Genomic DNA, 21,066 nt, shown 5'->3' on the forward strand with positions numbered 1-21,066 from the left:
CATAACATTAAATCCGCATACCGATACATTTTATCGCTTAAATTTTGCCTCGCATACCGCTAAAAAACCCGCTCAACGCTGTTCGTCCGAGACGCGTCTAATGTGCGGCCTTAGCCAGTCTCACATGTTCCGCCGGTGGCATTGTTTACCAGGCAGCCTCCGCGGTAACATCCAAGCATACATTTCGTATTATTACAGTGTTTTTGGTGATTTTATCTGCAAAATAAGTGACCATGGGCCCCAAGAAAGCTTCTAGTGCCAACCCTACAGGAATAAGGGTGACAATTACTATAGAGATGAAGAAAGAGATCACTGATAAGTATGAAAGTGGAGTGCGTGTCTCCAAGCTGGCCAGGTTGTATAATAAACCCCAATCAACCATCGCTACTATTGTGGGCAACAAAAAGGCAATCAAGGAAGCTGTTCTTGCCAAAGGTTCAACTGTGTTTTCGAAACAGAGATCGCAAGTGAAGGAAGATGTTGAGAGACTCTTATTGGTGTGGATAAATGAAAAACAGATAGCAGGAGATAGCATCTCTCAAGTGATCATAAGTGAAAAGGCTAAGAAGTTGCATCAGGATTTAATTAAAAAAATGCCTGCAACTAGTGATGATGTGAGTGAATTTAAGGCCAGCAAAGGTTGGTTTGAGAGATTTAAGAAGCGTAGTGGCATACATAGTGTGATAAGGCATGGTGAGGCTGCCAGTTCGGACCACAAAGCAGCTGAAAAATTTGTGCAGGAATTCAAGGAGTACATAGACAGTGAAGGACTGAAACCTGAACAAGTGTTTAATTGTGATGAAACAGGCCTGTTTTGGAAGAAAATGCCAAGCAGGACCTACATTACTCAGGAGGAAAAGGCACTCCCAGGACATAAGCCTATGAAAGACAGGCTTACTCTGTTGATGTGTTCCAATGCTAGTGGTGATTGCAAAGTGAAGCCTTTATTAGTGTATCACTCAGAAACTCCCAGAGCGTTCAGGCAAAAGAATATCCTCAAGGCTAATTTGTGTGTGCTGTGGAGGGCAAACAGTAAGGCATGGGTCACTAGGGACTTTTTCTATGACTGGTTACACCATGCATTTGCCCCCAATGTGAAAGATTACCTAACTGAAAAGAAATTAGACCTTAAGTGCCTCCTGGTGTTAGACAATGCCCCTGGTCATCCTACAGACGTGGCAGAGCGACTTTATGGGGACATGAGCTTCATTAAGGTGAAGTTTTTGCCTCCTAATACCACTCCTCTCCTGCAGCCCATGGACCAGCAGGTTATTGTAAACTTCAAAAAACTGTACACAAAAGCTCTGTTTGAAAGGTGCTTTGTAGTGACCTCAGAAACTCAACTGACTCTAAGAGAGTTTTGGAGAGAGCACTTTAATATCCTCAATTGTGTAAACCTTACAGGTAAGGCTTGGGAGGGAGTGACTAAGAGGACCTTGAACTCTGCTTGGAAGAAACTGTGGCCAGAATGTGTAGACCAAAGGGATTTTGAAGGGTTTGAGGCTAACCCTAGGAATCCTATGCCAGTTGAGGAATCAATTGTGGCATTGGGGAAGTCCTTGGGGTTGCAAGCCGTGCTGGTGACTATTACACTGACAATGTTGTGAAACACTTTAGGGAAGTCATAAAGGAACGAGAGGTACAGGCCACTATGGACAGATATGTTGTGCGACAGAAGTCCAGTGACTCTGAAGCTGGTCCTAGTGGCATTAAAAGAAGAAGGGAAGTAACCCCAGAAAAGGACTTGACACCTCAAGTCTTAATGGAAGGGGATTCCCCTTCTAAACACTAAGACTCTCTCCTCCTCCCATCCCATCAATCATCACCAGATCTTCAATAAAGGTAAGTGTCATGTAATTGTGCATGCCTTTTTCAGTTTGTGTGTATTAAAATTAATATTTCATGTGGTAAAAATGTTTTTTTTCATACTTTGGGGTGTCTTGCACGGATTAATTTGATTTCCATTATTTCTTATGGGGAAAATTCATTCGCATAACGATAATTTCGCATAACAATGAGCTCTCACGAACGGATTAATATCGTTATGCGGGGGTCCACTGTACTTATTACCAAATCTCTTTCTACACATAGCTCAATTAAAGGTTCCCCATTTACATTTACCCCTAGCACCCCAAATTTACCTACTACTCCCTCCATAACATTTTTACCCACTTTAGCATTGAAATCCCCAACCACCATTACTCTCACACTTGATTCAAAGCTCCCCACGCATTCACTCAACATTTCCCAAAATCTCTCTCTCTCCTCTACACTTTCTTCTCCAGGTGCATACACGCTTACTATAACCCACTTTTCACATCCAATCTTTATTTTACTCCACATAATCCTTGAATTTATACATTTATAGTCCCTCTTTTCCTGCCATAGCTTATCCTTCAACATTATTGCTACTCCTTCTTTAGCTCTAACTCTATTTGAAACCCCTGACCTAATCCCATTTATTCCTCTCCATTGAAACTCTCCCACCCCCTTCAGCTTCGTTTCACTTAAAGCCAGGACATCCAGCTTCTTCTCATTCATAACATCCACAATCATCTCTTTCTTATCATTTGCACAACATCCACACACATTCAGACTTCCCACTTTGACAATTTTCTTCTTCTTATTCTTTTTAGTAATCTTTACAGGAAAAGGGGTTACTAGCCCATTGTTCCCGGCATTTTAGTTGACTTTTACAACACGCATGGCTTACGGAGGAAAGATTCTTATTCCACTTCCCCATGGATATAAAAGGAAAAGTAATAAGACCAAGAACTATTAAGATAAAATCTAAGAAAACTCAGATGAGTGTGTATAAATAAACGTGTACATGTATGTGTAGTATGTGTAGGTACACGACATAAATTATCTACCAAAGTTTTTGTATGACTATTAACAATACTGTACAATGAACATGATTAATATTATATATATATGGAAAAGCACTAAACTTATTGGGGCCATAAGGTGCTTACGCTGAACATACCGTACCAAAATTTAGGCCCACAAAAGTAGCAGCAAATATGAGTTCTTACCCAAGCTCATAATGATAATATAACTGCTATACTAACAGTATTGCTACCAGATACAAAACACACATTTTTTACCTTACGAAGCCGCTCTGCAGCTTCATCATGGTGTCGGAAGAGCTTGACCGCAGAGGTAATGTCATGTTTGAGGATGTTTCCACTTTCATCTCGAACTACTAAATCAAGCCCCAGCTGCCTGAAATGTACATTTCAAATAGAAACTAGCAAATGCTTTAATCTAGCTACCAAGATAAAATTTTGCATGAAGGCAAAATAATAAAATGAAAATGAAAGATCTGATTCAAGAAGACCATAATTAAAATTGGTGACAATTTGTAGTTTTTTCTCCCTGTTGACCTTAAAACTTATTAATGAATACAATTAACCTCCTTTTGTATGCAACACTTTTACACTGAAAAACTTTCAATGTTCTCCCTTAGCACACTTTTCATCACATCAATGCAAAACTCCCTCCTATAACCACAAAGTTCTGCAAAACACACACTTAACAGTTTCTCATACCTCTCACTAACCATCCTCTATTTTAACTTGTTCACTTTGTTTCACCTTGACACACTAACCTCATCTTGTGCACCATCTTCCTACAATTTTCTCACCTACAGGTGACATTCCTCAAAAACAACTGCAGCCTCTCCTCACTTAGCGATGTGCTCATTTACCGATAACTCGGACTTACGACTGGCTCTCAGACCAGTATGCATACCTGATTTCTTCTATTCCGTTTATTACAATATACAGTACACTACTGTATAAACATTTAAAAATATACCAGAAATGTTATAAATGGTGCAAAGGTGACATTAAAACAATATCAAAGATGGCTGACAAACCCACTACCATTATAGTATGCTCCTCACTTAGCGACAAATTCATTTACCAATGTGGTCTTGGGAATGGAACTCCTTCGTTACAATACATATGATATGCCTACTGAGTATACTGAGTAAAGAGTATGGAAGAATTATTACTGTAAAAAACGAGGGGCAAGACAGAAAGCTGGATTGTGGAGGAGCACAGAAGGGTAGAAGATGTGGAGACTAAGTGTTTATGTTGAAACAAATACTTTAACAACACTTATATAAAGGTAAAGAAATGCTTGTTGTACTTATGGAGTTAGAAAAGGCATATGGCAAAGTGGATAGGGAAGCAGCATGGCAGATGTTGCAGACGTATGACGTAAGAGGTAGGTTACTGAAAGTAGAGAGATTTTATTCAGAGAGTGAGGCTCAGGTTAGGGTATGTAAAAGAAAGAAGGACTGTTTCCCAGTTATGAGTGATGTCATCTTGGTTGCTTAACATATTTGTAGATTTTTTTTTTTTAACAAGTCGGCCGTCTCCCACCGAGGCAGGGTGACCCAAAAAGAAAGAAAATCCCCAAAAAGAAAATACTTTCATCATCATTCAATACTTTCACATCACTCACACATAATCACTGTTTTTGCAGAGGTGCTCAGAATACAACAGTTTAGAAGTATATACGTATAAAGATGCACAACATATCCCTCCAAACTGCCAATATCCTAAACCCCCTCCTTTAAAGTGCAGGCACTGTACTTGCCATTTCCAGGACTAGTATATTGGGGAAAGGTGTGGGATTAAAAGATGATGAATCTGATAAAATGTGGGAGGTGCCAAGTTGCTTTTGTTAATGAAAGTTCTTCTGGGAGATTCTAAAGATATACTGCAAAGGTTGTTTGACAAATCTGGGAGGGTGTGTATAAGAAAAGATGAACATAAAATAAAACACGGTAATGAGAGTATCAAAAACATCTAGGTAATGAAAGATTGAATGTCAGATAAGAGGGATGGGTATGACAGAAGTGGATGCATTTTGATATTTGGGAATGGACATGTTGGCAGATGGGTTAATACAAGATGAGGTGACCCCCCCCCAAAAAAAAAAAGTGGAAAAAGGTAGGTGGTATTCATGAAAAAAAAAAGGGCAGTGAGGATGTTATGCTTGAAAGCAATGTGTAAATACTGAGGAGAGAATACAGATCATAGAAATTAGGAAGCACTGTAGGGGTTATCAGTGGAATAATTTTCAGAGGGTCAAAGAGGCATTGTTGAGGTGGTCTGGGTAAGTGGTGAGAATGGAGAGAGATAGGATGAAGAAGAGGCTATATAAATCTGGGGTGGAAGGAAGGACAGGGTAGGATTTGTCCCAGGAACAGCTTGAAAGAGCAAAGGAGGTTTTGAGTGCCAAGGGCTTTAATATCCAACAGGCTAAGACATATGTGCAACACCTGGGTATCTTTATTGAGTGATGTTCTGCCCGAAGAGCAGGATTAATCAATCTTCTACAACTCAATTGTCAAATCTCTGCCCCACAGTACAGGCATGACTTACTTCCACCTGTGAGACATGCCAAACAAGTGACTCCACTGCTAAATCTCTGGCCCACCTTATGGCCCTGAACCACTTCCACTAGTGGATCCTGCCCACATGTGACCATGTCTTCAACCACTGCATCTCATCTCTCCAATATAAAGTCTGTCTTTATGCCTCCATATTAGAATGATAAGAACCTACTGTAAAGGCAAAGCATCCCTTAGTAATAAAGCCCAGGTGTTGCACATGCATCTTAGTCATCTACCGAGAGCAAATGTATGTACAGTGGACCCTCGTTTTTCGTAATTAATCCATTCCAGTGTGTGACTTATGGCGAAATTGATGATTTGCAAAACCATTTTCCCCATAAGAAATAATGTAAATCTAATTAATCTGTTCTAGACACCTAGAAGTAGTAACAAAAAAATTTTTTTTTTACCTTAACCCTTTGACTGTTTCAGTTGCATATATACATCTTACGAGCCAATGTTTCCGACGTATTTATACGCGTAAATTCTAGCGGCTTCAAATCAAGCAGGAGAAAGCTGGTAGGCCTACATGAGAGAGAATGACTCTGAGTGGTGGGTGTGCACCATTTGAAAAAAATCTGGGACTCAGTGTTGCACTGTGGGAACGCCATCTTGGTAGTCCATTTTCACCATGCCTCATGGTAAGAAGTACCTCACTCCTCGGCGGATTGGAGGTCTACTGTTCCCAAGTGATAGTTCTAACAGTGATGGAAGTACCAGTGAAAGTGAATTTCATGGTTTTAGAGAGTGTGTGACAGAAAGCAGTGCCCAGGATAACGTAATTAGTGATGAAAACCCAGATGACCCACAACCGTCCGCCTCTGGTGCTGGCATATCTCATTCACGTTCACCTGTACCAGGACAAAAAAGAAAACTATTTCCCCGTTTACAGGACTCCGATCTAAGCAGTGAAAGTGATAATGACAGTGATTTCAAAGTCATTGAAAGCAGCTCGAGTTGTGACAGTGAGGGGGAATATTTGCCAGTGAAACGGCAGTATGTATGACGCAGCATGAGTTCTGGTAATGTGTCTTATGCCCTTCCAAGGCAAAGGAGTAAATCTGGGAGTACATCCCATGGCCCTACACCATGACCTGACAGTGAAGACGACGATATTGTTACAATGGGGATGTGTAATGTGTGTGGGGAAGAAGGTGATGGTGGTGGTGATGTTGGCGGTGGCATGAGTCATGTGGCACCAGCAGCGGGCCACGCTACTACCCACGCTGCTGACTCTGCACAAGCACATCCAGCCTCACCCAACCCCAAACTCCCACAACAACCACAACCACAACCTGCACAACCACAACCATGTTTCAATATCCAGAACCCACCAGCAGACCGCATCTGGGATTGGCAGCAAGGTGACGATTTTATTTCCAATCCCCACGACTTTGATGAAACACAAAGTGGAATACGGAATTGTGTACACTTGGGAACAATGCCACTGAACTAGAATGCTTTCAGTTATTCTTTGATGAACCCCTGATGGAAATCATTGTCAGGGAAAGCAACACATACTATGAGTACACCATGGCAAATACAATTCTTTCACCAAGGTCACGGCTACACCAGTGGAAGGACACAACTGTGGTAGAGATGTACCTGTTCTTTGCCACAATAATGCTTATGCCACATGTGTATAAGCACACTGTCACCACATACTGGTCGACAGAATGCCTGATTTCAACCCCAGGTTTTAGTGATATTATAGGAATCAATCGTTTTTGATACTGTTACATATGTTACACTTTTCAGACACAACAAGGCCTGACAGAAGCGACAGGTTATATAAAATCAGAAATGTGTTTATGTACCTGAAACAAAAGTGCTGCATGTATTTTTATTCCTTCAGGAAGCTTGTTATTGAAGAGTCTTTGATTTTGTTCAAAGGAAGACTCTCATTCAAGCAGTAAATACCAAGCAAGAGGAAACACTTTGGTATAAAGTTATTTGTATACTGTGATTGCAAAAGTGGTCTGGTTTTGGATATAATTGTGTACACTGGCAGTAATACATTCAGAGATACCAGAAAGTTATTGGGTATCTCTGGTGATGTGGTTAGAACAATGATGGAACCATATCTTGGTAAAGGGCATATATTATATACTGATAACTGATACACAAGCCCCTTACTCAGTGATTTCTTGCGAGTGAACATGAAACGTGTGTGGCACAGTGCGTGGTAATCGTAACTATATGCCAAGGTACAAAGCTGGCACTCGCAGAGGTAAGGTGCAGGCCTTTGCTGCCAATGACATCATGGCATTTCGGTGGCATGACAAACATGATGTCACATTGTTGACATCAGTTCACCGAAATGAAATGGCAGACAGTGGCAGGCAGAATAGAGAGACCAATGAACCCATTCTAAAGCCTGCAGCTGTCATGAACTACAACCTCAATATGCACTTAGTGGAAAAATGTGACACGCAGATTGGGTTTGCTGATTGTGTACGCAAGGGTTATAAGTGGTACATAAAACTTTTTTTCATCTTCTTGATATTTCCATACTGAATGCTTATAACATAAACAAGTTGAAGACCACCAACAAACCAAAATATGGTGAATTTTGTTTGTCAGTCATCAGACAAATAATATTCAAGTACCAAGAAGCAACACCTGCAATAGACCAGCGCCCACGAAATTACCAACACATGCCATCTCGTTTGAGGCCTGGTGATCACTACCCCATAGAAATGCCTGATACTGCTTTCAAGAAAAGTGCTCAAAAGAGGTGTTTTGTATGTGGACATACCACAAAATGCCCACAAAAACACAGAGACATGCATTTTATGTGTGAGGAGTGTCAAGTACCACTCTGCATATACCCATGTTTCAAAGATTTCCACAAGCTACAGCAGTTCTAGGAAAGTGTTCAGCGACTGTACATTTTTTATTTTTATTTTTTTTTTTAACATGTCGGCCGTCTCCCACCGAGGCAGGGTGACCCAAAAAGAAAGAAAATTCCCAAAAAGAAAATACTTTCATCATTCAACTCTTTCACCTCACTCACACATAATCACTGTTTTTGCAGAGGTGCTCAGAACACAACAGCTTAGAAGCATATATGTATAAAGATACACAACATATCCCTCCAAACTGCCAATATCCCAAACCCCTCCTTTAGAGTGCAGGCATTGTACTTCCCATTTCCAGGACTCAAGTCCAGCTATATAAAAATAACCGGTTTTCCTGAATCCCTTCACTAAATATTACCCTGCTCACACTCCAACAGATCGTCAGGTCCCAAATACTATTCGTCTCCATTCACTCCTATCAAACACGCTCGTGCACGCCTGCTGGAAGTCCAAGCCCCTCGCCCACAAAACCTCCCTTACCCATTCCTTCCAACCTTTTCGAGAACGACCCCAACCCCGCCTTCCTTCCCCTACAGGTTTAAATGCTCTCCATGTCATTCTACTTTGATCCATTCTCTCTAAATGACCAAACCACCTCAACAACCCCTCTTCAGCCCTCTGACTAATACTTTTATTAACTCCACACCTTCTCCTAATTTCCACGCTCCAAATTTTCTGCATAATATTTACACCACACATTGCCCTTAGACAGAACATCTCCACTGCCTCCAACCGCCTCCTCGCTGCTGCATTCACAACTCAAGCTTCACACCCATATAAGAGTGTTGGTACTACTATACTTTCATACATTCCCTTCTTTGCCTCCATAGATAACGTTTTTTGTCTCCACATATGTACCTCAATGCACCACTCACCTTTTTTCCCTCATCAATTCTATGATTAACCTCATCCATCATAAATCCATCCGCCAACATGTCAACTCCCAAGTATCTGAAAACATTAAATTCTTCCATACTCCACCTCCCCAATTTGATATCCAATTTTTCTTAATCTAAATCATTTGATGCCCTAATCACCTTACTCTTTTCTATGTTCACTTTCAACTTTCTACCTTTACACACACTCCCAAACTCGTCCACTAACCTTTGCAATTTTCCTTTAGAATCTCCCATAAGCACAATATCATCAGCAAAAAGCAACTGTCAATTCCCATTTTGTATTTGATTCCCCTTAATTTAATCCCAACCCTCTCCCAAACACCCTAGCATTTACTTCTTTTACAACCCCATCTATAAATATACGTATTAAACAACCATGGTGACATTACACATCCCAGGCTAAGACCTACTTTTACCCGGAAGTATTCTCCCTCTCTTCTACGCACCCTAATCTGAGCCTCACTACCCTCATAAAAACTCTTTACAGCGTTTAGTAACTTACCACCTATTCCATATACTTGCAACATCTGCCACATTGCTTCCCTATCAACTCTATCATATGCCTTTACTAAATCCATAAATGTAATAAAAACTTCCCTACCTTTATCTAAATTCTGTTCACATATATGCTTCAATGTTAACACTTGATCTACACATCCCCTACCCACTCTAAAACCTCCTTGCTCATCCGCAATCCTACATTCTGTCTTACCTCTGATTCTTTCAATTATAACTCTACCGTACACTTTTTCCTGGTATACTCAGCAAACTTATTCCTCTATAATTTTTACAATCTCTTTTGTCCCCCTTCCCTTTATATACAGGGACTATACATGCTCTCTGCCAATCCCTAAGTACCTTCCCCTCTTTCATACATTTATTAAACAAAAATACCAACCACTCCAACACTACATCCCCTCCTGCTTTTAACATTTCTGCCATGATCCCGTCAGTTCCAGCTGCTCTACCCCCTTTCACTCTACGTAATGCCTCACACACCGCTCCCACACTCACATCCTGTTCTTCTTCACTCCTAAAAGATGGTATACCTCCCTGGCCAGTGCATGAAATTACCGCCTCCCTTTCTTCGTCGACATTTAAAAGTTCCTCAAAATATTCTCGCCATCTACCCAAAACCTCCATCTCCCCATCTACTAACTCCCCTACTCTGTTTTTAACTGACAAATCCATTTGTTCCCTAGGCTTTCTTAACTTGTTTAACTCACTCCAAAATTTTTTCTTATTTTCATTAAAATTTCTTGACAAGTGTTTCTCCCACTCTATCATCTGTTCTCCTTTTGCACTCTCCCACCACTCTCTTCACCTTTCTTTTACTCTCCATATACTCTAGTCTTCTTACAACACTTCTGCTTTGTAAAAACCTCTCATAAGCTAACTTTTTCTCTTTCATCACACCCTTTACTTCTTCATTCCACCAATCACTCCTCTTTCCTCCTGCACCCACCCTCCTATAACCAGAAACTTCTGCCCCACATTCTAATACTGCATTTTTAAAACTGTTCCAACCCTCTTCAACCCCCCCCCCCCCACTACTCATACTTGCACCAGTCCACCTTTCTGCCAACAGTTGCTTATATCTCACCCAAACTTCCTCCTCCCTTAGTTTATACACTTTCACCTCCCTCTTACTTGTTGTTGCCATTTTCCTCTTTTCCCATCTACCTATGTACATATGTATATATATTATAGAACAATAGTAATAAACAATGTTTTGTATTGTTTGTGTAAACAAGTTTTATAAACAATCTAATAGTGATAATGTTTGTGCAGTTATTGTGTTGTAAATAATGAGTGTATATTTTAACAATGCACCTTACTTTGGTCTCACAGGCCACGTAAGTTACTTAGAAAAGAAAAGTATTGGAAAATACAAGAAACCAGGTGAGTGGCATTCGCTGCTGTTGGCATACGCAGCTCATTTTCTGCCAACTTTGCACCTCTGTATCTCGCTAAGTACTGATGGCAAAAAAATTTTTTAGGCTTAAAACACAGTAAAATAATCCTAACATTTTGGTAAGAAAAAATAATTTTTTTTTTTTCAAATAGTTTGTGACATAGAATGACAGTTTCAGAAATGGGCTTGCGACAGTCAAAGAGTTAAAGATAGATTTACATGCACAAAAGAATGAACATTCAACATGACATTTACCTTTATTGAAGGCTGTTGTTGGTGGATGGAAGAGAGGGAAGAGGGAAGAGAGGTTATTCTTTGAAAGGAGAATCCCCCTCCATTAGGACTCTAGGTACCAAGTTCTTAGCCGGGGTCACTGCCCTTCTTTGTTTTTAATGCCGCAAATCTTTTCATCCTACTCCACATTGCACAAATATCCATTACCCTCTACCACCATCATAACCACTACCACCTGCTACCACCATACTACCACCCTCTACCACCATACTACCACCCTCTACCACCATCACAACCACTACCAACCACTACCACCCTCTACCACCATCACTACCACCACCACTTTTGTATTTTTCTACAATCTGTTTCTTTAATTCTGTGTTTGTCACCTTCTTTACCAAAGGGCTGGCACTAGCTTTCTTTGGGCCCATGGTGGCTTATTTAGCAGTTGCAAGCACTAGAACGAATGGAATATTACAAAATGTATCGTATGAATGCATGGGATCGTACTCACTCGCTGATAAACAATGGGACACTGACTGTGGCCTCGTCAGGGCCACTTGTACGCATCTGGGACAAATGATTATTTGCGAGTCAATATTTTGACAAAAAAGTTACGATTTTTGAAAATTACAACTTCCAATGCTTACAAAAGATGAGGGTCCACTGTACATGCTCGTATACAGTCTATTTACTGAAGGCACTGTCATTTCTTTCATTCTTTCCTGGTGCAAGTCACTGGTAAGCCAGTTCTACATTTATGACAGTTAAGCTAATACAAAATTTTTTTAACATATTGCAGGTACTCACTCCCCAGTGTTTACACTAATGGCCTGTAAAATACTTGAGAGAAATTCTATATGCAGGCTTCCCTCTAAGAAGAAAATGGTGAGCTCCAAGAAATAACAAGGCATCAGAGACATAGACCTAATAGAAATAATTACACACTGAACTATATTAAAGAGAGGAATCAAAATAACATACGCATTAACTTGATCAATTCCATGTGTAATTCGGTACTTGAGTTGTTTGAGTTCATCCCCAGGCAACTGGCCAGATAGGATCCTGCTGCGGAGGGCTATCAGCTCTTTCATAGTATCCCGTAAAAGGGTGAAGTCCTTGCTTCTCTCCTGAAAAATTATTTATAATGTATATTTAATCATGGTATTCTATATCTTTACTTACTTTCACACAGCTGTTTTATATGTATTGATGAGCACTGCATTTCAGAAAATTCTGCCTCATTTGCACATTGATCTCCATGTTCTTGCTCATACATCATATACTGCAATTCATTATTTGTCTGTAGTACGTACTTACGTAACTGAATCAGCAAAACAGATAAAAAAAATGAATTCATTCCACAGTGATTTACTTACCAAATAAAGCTTTCGTAACAAAACCCCCCATTCTCGTAGCACAGCAGTGACTTCCTGAACAATGTGTGGGAGACGAGCAGTAACTACCTCAACTGGGCCAGTTTTGTCAACAACACAATCTCGAATCTGATTATTGTCATAGGAATAGGAAAGGCATTAGATGTCCATGTATCATAACATTTTACATACTAAATTCATACTGGAAAATTATATAAAACTTTAGTTAATTTTCCTATGTTTTAAATGAAAATTTACATACTAACAACTTCATGACTATTGTTCAGCACTCACTTTTAAGTGGTAGATATGTGCCAGTAATGGCATAATGTTGACATGATAGGAAGGGCTTTAAAAAGTTACAAAACTAATGCTGCCTCTATAATTAGCAGAATCAGCAGGGAATTACCTGTATGAAAGACTTGGGGAATACACCTCGGAGTGCCTTGTTGTAGTGGGCGTATCCGAAGTACCAGCCTCCCAACTCCTCCAAAATTTGAACAGTATCACCAACATTAAGTTTTATACAGGAGTCATTAATGCCACTGAAGTTATAGATGGCTGAAAGAAAAAGGATTTATTTGCCCATATTACCATATCTCTGCTTTTGAAAAAAAAAAAAAGAAAAAAAAAAAATTCACACAAAAAAAATCCTTTAACTTGTTATATGGCTATGTTTATAACAGAAGATAAACTAAAAAAATGGCTAGCAATGTTCCACATCATATTTACTCTTATATTGTCTACAAACTAACACATACAACTACAGGAGCTACTTTAAAACAGATGTCAAAGAATACTGCCCAAACATTCATGCAGGGTATTAAAAAAAACTACTAAATTAAAGACAATACTGCACAATCTAAGCTATTTATTGGTGCCCATCAAGAGAAAGGCTAGTCATTGGTGCACATTTTCAGGAAGGCTAGTCAATGGTGCACATTTTGAGGAAGGCTAGTCACTGGTACCCATTATAATAATATACTAATAATAATGATCTTTATATCTACATGTACAAGGTATACAGGCCTAAATGACATCTATGACATACTAGCATATGGAAAGCCCCTTGTTATGCAGAGCATTTCAGGCAAATTAGGTCAATTTTGTCCCCAGGATGCAACCCTCACCAGTCGACTAACACCCAGGTACCCACTGTACTGGTAGGTGAACACTGACAGTAGGTGTTTTAAGGAAACACTTCCTAAGGTTTCCAGCCATATCGGGAATCAGTGATGGCTAGTAGCTAAAATTAGTGGTGCTGCTGCTTCACAAAATTTTTAGCCATTGTTTTAATACTGTGTAAAACGAAACAAGCATATAAAATAGCTGGAAGCATGATAATCATCTAATTCTACACTTTATCACATTCAAGAATATGGTAAATGCTTTTTAAGCACAGCACATGTCGCTGAGTTATAAAGAAACACTACCTTATACTTGCACAACAGGGTCGGCACTGCATCAGAGACAGTCCTCTCTCTACCTAGCGTGCAGCATCTTATCTCAGACATGTGCACAACAGCCAAACACTGAATCGCTGGAACTGTCAAGCGCACAGTTCCATACAAGGATTTTTGCAATTTTTTCATGTACTAGGGGATGGCTACTGATATTAAGCTTAAGGATTACATAATGTACAAGTACTGTACGTATAAAGAAAGAATTAAAGAAAAAAAAGACCCATTACCTTGAATGTTATCGATAATATTGAGTGAAAATAGGGGGTGCTGCAGTTCCACAGTGCCTATACACGTACTGCCACTGCCAGGAATCAACCCTCAAACTTCAGTGTGTGAGCTGAGTGCACAGAAAATAGAGAAATAGCAAACGTCGAACTTAAGCTAAAGGAATCTTATAGGAGTCAGGAATCGCAGGAAGAACTAAAAGCCATAAATGAAACTGAAAGAAACCCAAAGTATTTCTTTTCTTATGCCAAATCAAAGTCGAGAACAACATCCAGTATTGGGCCCCTACTTAAATAAGATGGGTCCTACACAGATGACAGCAAGGAAATGAGTGAGCTACTCAAGTCCCAATATGACTCAGTTTTTAGCAAGCCGCTAACCAGACTGAGAGTCGAAGATCAAAATTAATTTTTTATGAGAGAGCCAGAGAATTTGGTAAACACAAGCCTATCTGATGTTATCCTGATGCCAAATGACTTCGAACAGGCGATAAATGACATGCCCATGCATTATGCCCCAGGGCCAGACTCATGGAACTCAGTGTTCATCAAAAACTGCAAGAAGCCCTTATCACGAGCTTTTTACCATCCTATGGAGAGGGAGCATGGACACGAAGGTCGTCCCACAGTTACTAAAAACAACAGACATAGCCCCACTCCACAAAGGGGGCAGTAAAGCAATAGCAAAGAACTACAGACCGATAGTGCTAACATCCCATATCACAAAAATCTTTGAAAGAGTCCTAAGAAGCAAGATTGCCACCCATCTAGATACCCATCAATTACACAACCCAGGGCAACATGGGTTTAGAGCAGGTCGCTCCTGTCTGTCCCAACTACTGGATCACTACAACAAGGTCCTAGATGCACTAGAAGACAAAAAGAATGCAGATGTAATATATACAGACTTTGCAAAAGCCTTCGACAAGTGTGACCATGGCATAATAGCGCACAAAATGCGTGCTAAAGGAATAACAGGAAAAGTTGCTAAATGGATCTATAATTTCCTCACAAACAGAACACAAAGAGTAGTAGTCAACAGAGTAAAGTCTGAGGTGGCTACAGTGAAAAGCTCTGTTCCACAAGGCACAGTACTCACTCCCATCTTGTTTCTCATCCTCATATCTGACATAGATAAGGATATCAGCCACAGCACCGTGTCTTCCTTTGCAGATGACACCTGAATCTGTATGACAGTTTCTTCCACTGCAGACACTGCAAGGCTCCAGGCGGACATCAACCAAATCTTTCAATGGGCTGCAGAAAACAATATGAAGTTCAACGATGAGAAATTTCAATTACTCCGATATGGTAAACATGAGGAAATTAAAACTTCATCAGAATATAAAACAAATTCCGACCACAAAATAGAGTGAAAAACCAACGTCAAAGACCTGGGAGTGATCATGTCGGAGGATCTCACCTTCAAGGACCATAACATTGTATCAATCGCATGTGCTAGAAAAATGACAGGATGGATAATGAGAACCTTCAAAACTAGGGATGCCAAGCCCATGATGACACTTTTCAGGTCGCTTGTTCTATCTAGGCTGGAATATTGTTGCACACTAACAGCACCTTTCAAGGCAGGTGAAATTGCTGACCTAGAAAATGTACAGAGAACCTTCACGGCATGCATAACGGAGATAAAACACCTCAATTACTGGGAGCGCTTGAAGTTCCTGAACCTGTACTCCCTGGAATGCAGGCGGGAGAGATACACGATTATATACACCTGGAAAATCCTAGAGGGACTAGTACCGAACTTGCACAAGAAAATCACTCACAACGAAAGTAAAAGACTCGGCAGACAATGCAACACCCCCCAACGAAAAGCAGGGGTGTCACTAGCACGTTAAGAGACAATACAGTAAGTGCCAGGGGTCTGAGACTGTTCAACTGCCTCCCAGCATACATAAGGGGGATTACCGATAGACCCCTGGCAGTCTTCAAGCTGGCACTGGACAAGCACCTTAAGTCGGTACCTGACCAGCCGGGCTGTGGCTCGTACGTTGGATTGTGTGCAGCCAGCAGTAACAGCCTGGTTGATCAGGCTCTGATCCACCATGAGGCCTGGTCACAGACCGGGCCCTGGGGGCACTGAACCCCACAACTCTCTCCAGGTAAACTAGTGATAGAGCTACTAGTCATCGGTGCACAGTAAGAGATTATCATAGTTATCCTTTCCCATTAAAAGGAAAATTAGCTGCTTGCCCTTTAAGAGAGAGACCAGCTGTGATACAAGTATAAGGTTGACTAACAGCATGCCTATTAAAAGTAACTAGCTGTTTGCCCATTAAATGGGGAAATGTGTGTATACCTGGAGTATGCCTGGAGAGGGTTTTGGGGGGTCAACAACCCCGTGGCTTGATCTGAGACCAGACCTCGCTTTGAATCAGGGTATGATCAGCCAGGCTGTTACTGCTGGCCACATGCAAACCAACGTACAAACCACAGCCAGGATGGTCAGGTACTGACTTTAGGTGCCTATCTAGTGCCTACTTGAAGACAGCCAGGGGTCTACTGGTAATCCCCCTCATGTATGCTGGGAGCCAGCTGAACTTTTGGGCCCCAGACACTTACTGTGTTCTCTCTCAGTGTACTCGTGACACCCCTGCTTTTCACTGGGAAATGTTGCATCTCCTGCCAAGTCTTTTGCTTTCATAGTGAGTGATTTTCGTGTTCAAGCTTGGCACCAATCCCTCTAGGATTTTTCCAAGTGTATACTATCATGTATCTCGCCTGCGTGTGTATCCATTTAAAAACTAGCTGTGTATCCATTAAAATGAACAGTTTATTTGTTTTAATAAAAAAAATTTTTGCTCTCTACTCATTAAAATGCCACTACCCTTATGTCCTTTAAATAGAGAAGACTCTCCCTGTTACTACACATATAACACTAAAACTCAACCAGCCCATTAATTCATGCAACAATTCCACCTCTATATGTCCTCGATGAAGTCAAGGCATCAAAATACACAGAAGTGAGAGCCAAAACTTGAGAATTGCGTCAGTAAGTTTTTATACCCAAGAACGACGACGACGACGACGCCCTTTTACCTTTGCCTCAACACCTTCCCTGCTAGTTAACACAGGCGCCACATACTCACCTACGCCATACTTCTCCCTATCTCTGGCCGGTGTCCAACTCATCGCCATCGAATTATGTACATTATCCTGCTACAATCACTAATTTCCGGCACTAGCTCCGCATCCTGTGTATTTGTAAACTAAACTAACCCAAGATAAACAATAAATTCCCACTCAAAAAACTTTAGGAGGATCAAGTTCACTTGAAGAAATGAGCATCAAAGATGCCAGCAGGTTTATTGGACATTCTAGTTCTACATAGTGCTATGGAGTAAGTTAATCGAAACCTCTCAAAAAGTTATTATCAATCATATACTTTTACATATAGGCGGGTCAGCTGGATATCTAATGTTGCCGGAAATAGAAAAAAGCTGACTAAATATTTTTTTTTATTCTACTTACACTACATTAGAGTTTAAAAAATTAAGTAATTATGGGGATTCTGTTTTTGTTCACCATTAAGTTACCTTTGTCATGGACATTTGTTTTATTTTGTTCAAGTATAAGAATCGTAACGAAACCCATCTTAAAGTAATATAACCTTACTTATTCAAGTCTTCCAACGTTTCGAGGATTATTCTCTGTACTGAACTGATAAGGTTACTGGTTGGCGAAACAGCTTCACAATAAAGATACCCAAGTGTTGCAGGTGTCTTATTCATTAACCTTACTCTGTCTGTAGTAGATATGGGACTGGCGCTCCTTAGTTTACATTGTTTTTTCTGTCATTAGCCAGAATATTCAGTTTTAACCGTTGATTAGCACGTCCCTAAATAAATATATTATTTTTTTCATACTAGACTCCAAAAAGACAATTTGCGCAAGAAATAACAGTTTGTGTCGGGGTACTGATATCATTCTTCTATTTTAAAAAAAAAATAAAATTATGCGTGATCGTCATATTAGCCAAAAAATATTACAGATGCAACATGTGAGTATAATTAAGATGTTACTTTCACCTCACTGAACGATGAAATATGACAATGATCGTTCACAACTGGAAGGAAAGCTACTGCAGGTATGTTCCTCTACCACCATAACTAACCTGTTTTAACACTTGGTAATATTTTATACTTTTTGTCTGTCACCACCTGAAAGGATTTTTCTAAGAACAGCCAATAAAGCTGCCAAAATATGGAAATATTTATTGTAGTACGGGAAAAGCTAGTTAAGTTTTAAGGTAGCGTGACTCGGTAAGTACCAGCTTGGTAAGTCAGTCAGGGCACACTACCTGCCCTGAGCCACACTCACTGCTTCATATATGGTGTGGTATGTCCAGGTTTGACTCCAGGAGTCCGTACCTCGTCCAGTTCAGCCACCTGTCCAGTTACTAGCCACACCAGTGAATCTAATCATGACTGTAACTGACTCATGAAATCGTATTAACACGACTGCAAGCAAATCATAGAACTCACCTGCCTTGGGTTCGATCCTCACCCGTTCTGTAACCTGTGGCTGTTCACAAATAACCTGCACCTAGGGGAGGAAAATTAGGCAAAAGAGAAGCGATACCACATGAGACAACAACGAGGAAGAATGATAGTCTGTATATTTCAACCTCCAGCTGAGATTGTAGTCTGCTGAAGAGGACCTCAGTTGGAGGTCGAAATATGCAACTACTATTCTATTTCGTTTTTGTCCCCTGAGATTGTCTCTCTCGTGACTAGTTAGACTTAAACACGATATTAATTATACAAAAAAAACGCACATGGCAAATCACTAAGTCAACTACGAACAATTACGAACCATTATGAGGAATTATGAACAATTACGAACAATCCTGAACAACTATGAAACCAACACTGGAGGTGCTCTGCGTAGCCTGGAGTTTCCAAGAGCAATATTAATGTTATTAATTTTTGTAAACATGGTGTATAACGTGAAAATAAAAATTTGAATTTGAAAACTTTCAATTTGAAATAATTAGAGCTACCCTCCCGGTCTTTAAATCAAATCTAATTGCCTCTCATGTGTGATCACCGCAGATTTAGTTCTCCTCCCATGCATTCTGAAAAAAATAACCCAAGAAATCACTGCCCTCTCTTTACCTAGCTTTGTTCATTAGATTGTCTTTGGCTCTATTCTTAAAATGTTTTAAACTATGATTGGCTCTCATGATATGACCAGGTAACCCGTGCCATAAAAGATGACCGAGACATGCGCAACACTTTGGTAACTTTATTGACGAAAGGTTTAGCCTGCTCAGCAGGCTTCATCAGCTGAATACAGAGGTCATCACATTATTGAAAAAGTAATCAATCCCTCGGCTTCTACAATACAGCTGTGCCTCCTGATAAGACATTTTCTAGATCGTCTTCCCAGAAAGGTCCGCAGTCAAGCTAGAACCAGAACAGAAGGATAAATAGCAAAGAATTATAATAAACTGATAGCACTGACATCCTACAGTATAAAAATCTTTGGGAGAGTTTTAAGAAGGGAGACTGCTAACCATATAGATTCACAATATTTGCACAATTCATGGTAGTAGGGGTTTACAACAGGTCTTTCCTCCCTCTCACAACTGCTGGATCATTACGACATGATCCTGGATGCACTGGAAGACAAACAAAAGCATATTTAGTGTACACAAACTTCATCAAAGCCTTTGACAATTGCGATCATGGCATAACAGCGCACAAAACGCGTGCATAAGGAATAAATAGAAAAGTGGGCAAATTAATTTCCAACAAACAGAACGCAAAGAGTGTTAGCAAACAGAGGCTGCCCCAGTGAAAAGCTGTTCCCCAAGACACACTACTCGCCTCCATCCTTTTCCTAATCCTCATATCCGACATATATAGGAACATAAATCACAGTACCGTATTTTTTTTGTAGCCAAAAAAAAAGGAGGAAGTGAAAAAAAAAACTGAATGGAGTATAAAACTAATCAGTCAATAGGGTAACAAAAAAACAAAGGGATGAACACAGGAGTGATAATGTCAGAGGATCTCGCTTTCAAAGATCACAACAATGTTATTATGATAACTACGAGGAAAATGATAGGATGGATAACGAGTTCCTTCAGAACAAGAGATGCCAAGCCACTTAAGTCACTTGTCCTCTCCAGACTGGAACACTGCTGTACACTAAGATACCCTTTTAAGGCAGGCAAAATTGCAGACCTAGAGAATGTACACAGAACCTTCACTGCAAGTATAAATCCATCCATTCACCTAAATTACATTTCTAATAATCACTGTCCCCTCTGTACTTCTTGAAACTCAGGCGAGAAAGATGCATCATAATTTACACATGGAAAATTCTAAAGGGACTTTTCCCGAATTTGCTAACAAGAAAATCATGTCCTACAAAAACAATGAAAAACAGGGCATAATAATTACATAATAAATAACAATAGCCTTCCCATCATATATAAAGGAGATGATCAAGAGACCTTTAGCTGTCTTCAAGAGGATTTAGATTTTGCCACCGAAGTGGTTAGTTTATTGTGCACCCCACATCCATCCTGTGGACGGTAGCGCAAGAGCATATGGATACACAAAAGGCCTAGGAACTAGGCCCTAAAGGGTTAACAGGAATACATATGGATTTATATCTACATATCTATAGTTCACTTATCTGTTACAAGCAAAT

At 40.1% G+C, this 21,066-nt stretch overlaps 1 protein-coding gene across 4 annotated transcripts in view; it reads right to left on the bottom strand.

Annotated features, from left to right (window-relative positions):
* The window catches only part of mbc (myoblast city), a 238,864-nt gene extending 221,237 nt beyond the window's left edge, over window positions 1-17,627 (bottom strand). For all 4 annotated transcript variants that reach the window (XM_070085738.1, XM_070085737.1, XM_070085736.1 and 1 more), the window contains exons 1-5: window positions 17,493-17,627; window positions 13,105-13,256; window positions 12,699-12,824; window positions 12,304-12,449; window positions 3,108-3,225 (exon numbers count right to left, since the gene is read on the bottom strand). In XM_070085738.1, coding sequence (XP_069941839.1) covers window positions 3,108-3,225; window positions 12,304-12,449; window positions 12,699-12,824; window positions 13,105-13,256; window positions 17,493-17,541 — 591 coding nt within the window. In that variant the 5' untranslated portion in view covers window positions 17,542-17,627. The remainder of the gene's footprint in view (window positions 1-3,107; window positions 3,226-12,303; window positions 12,450-12,698; window positions 12,825-13,104; window positions 13,257-17,492) is intronic.
* Between the last annotated feature and the right edge of the window lie 3,439 nt (window positions 17,628-21,066).

This window comes from Cherax quadricarinatus, chromosome 17, assembly GCF_038502225.1.
Source record: "Cherax quadricarinatus isolate ZL_2023a chromosome 17, ASM3850222v1, whole genome shotgun sequence".
In the NCBI taxonomy this organism is placed as follows: domain Eukaryota; kingdom Metazoa; phylum Arthropoda; class Malacostraca; order Decapoda; family Parastacidae; genus Cherax; species Cherax quadricarinatus.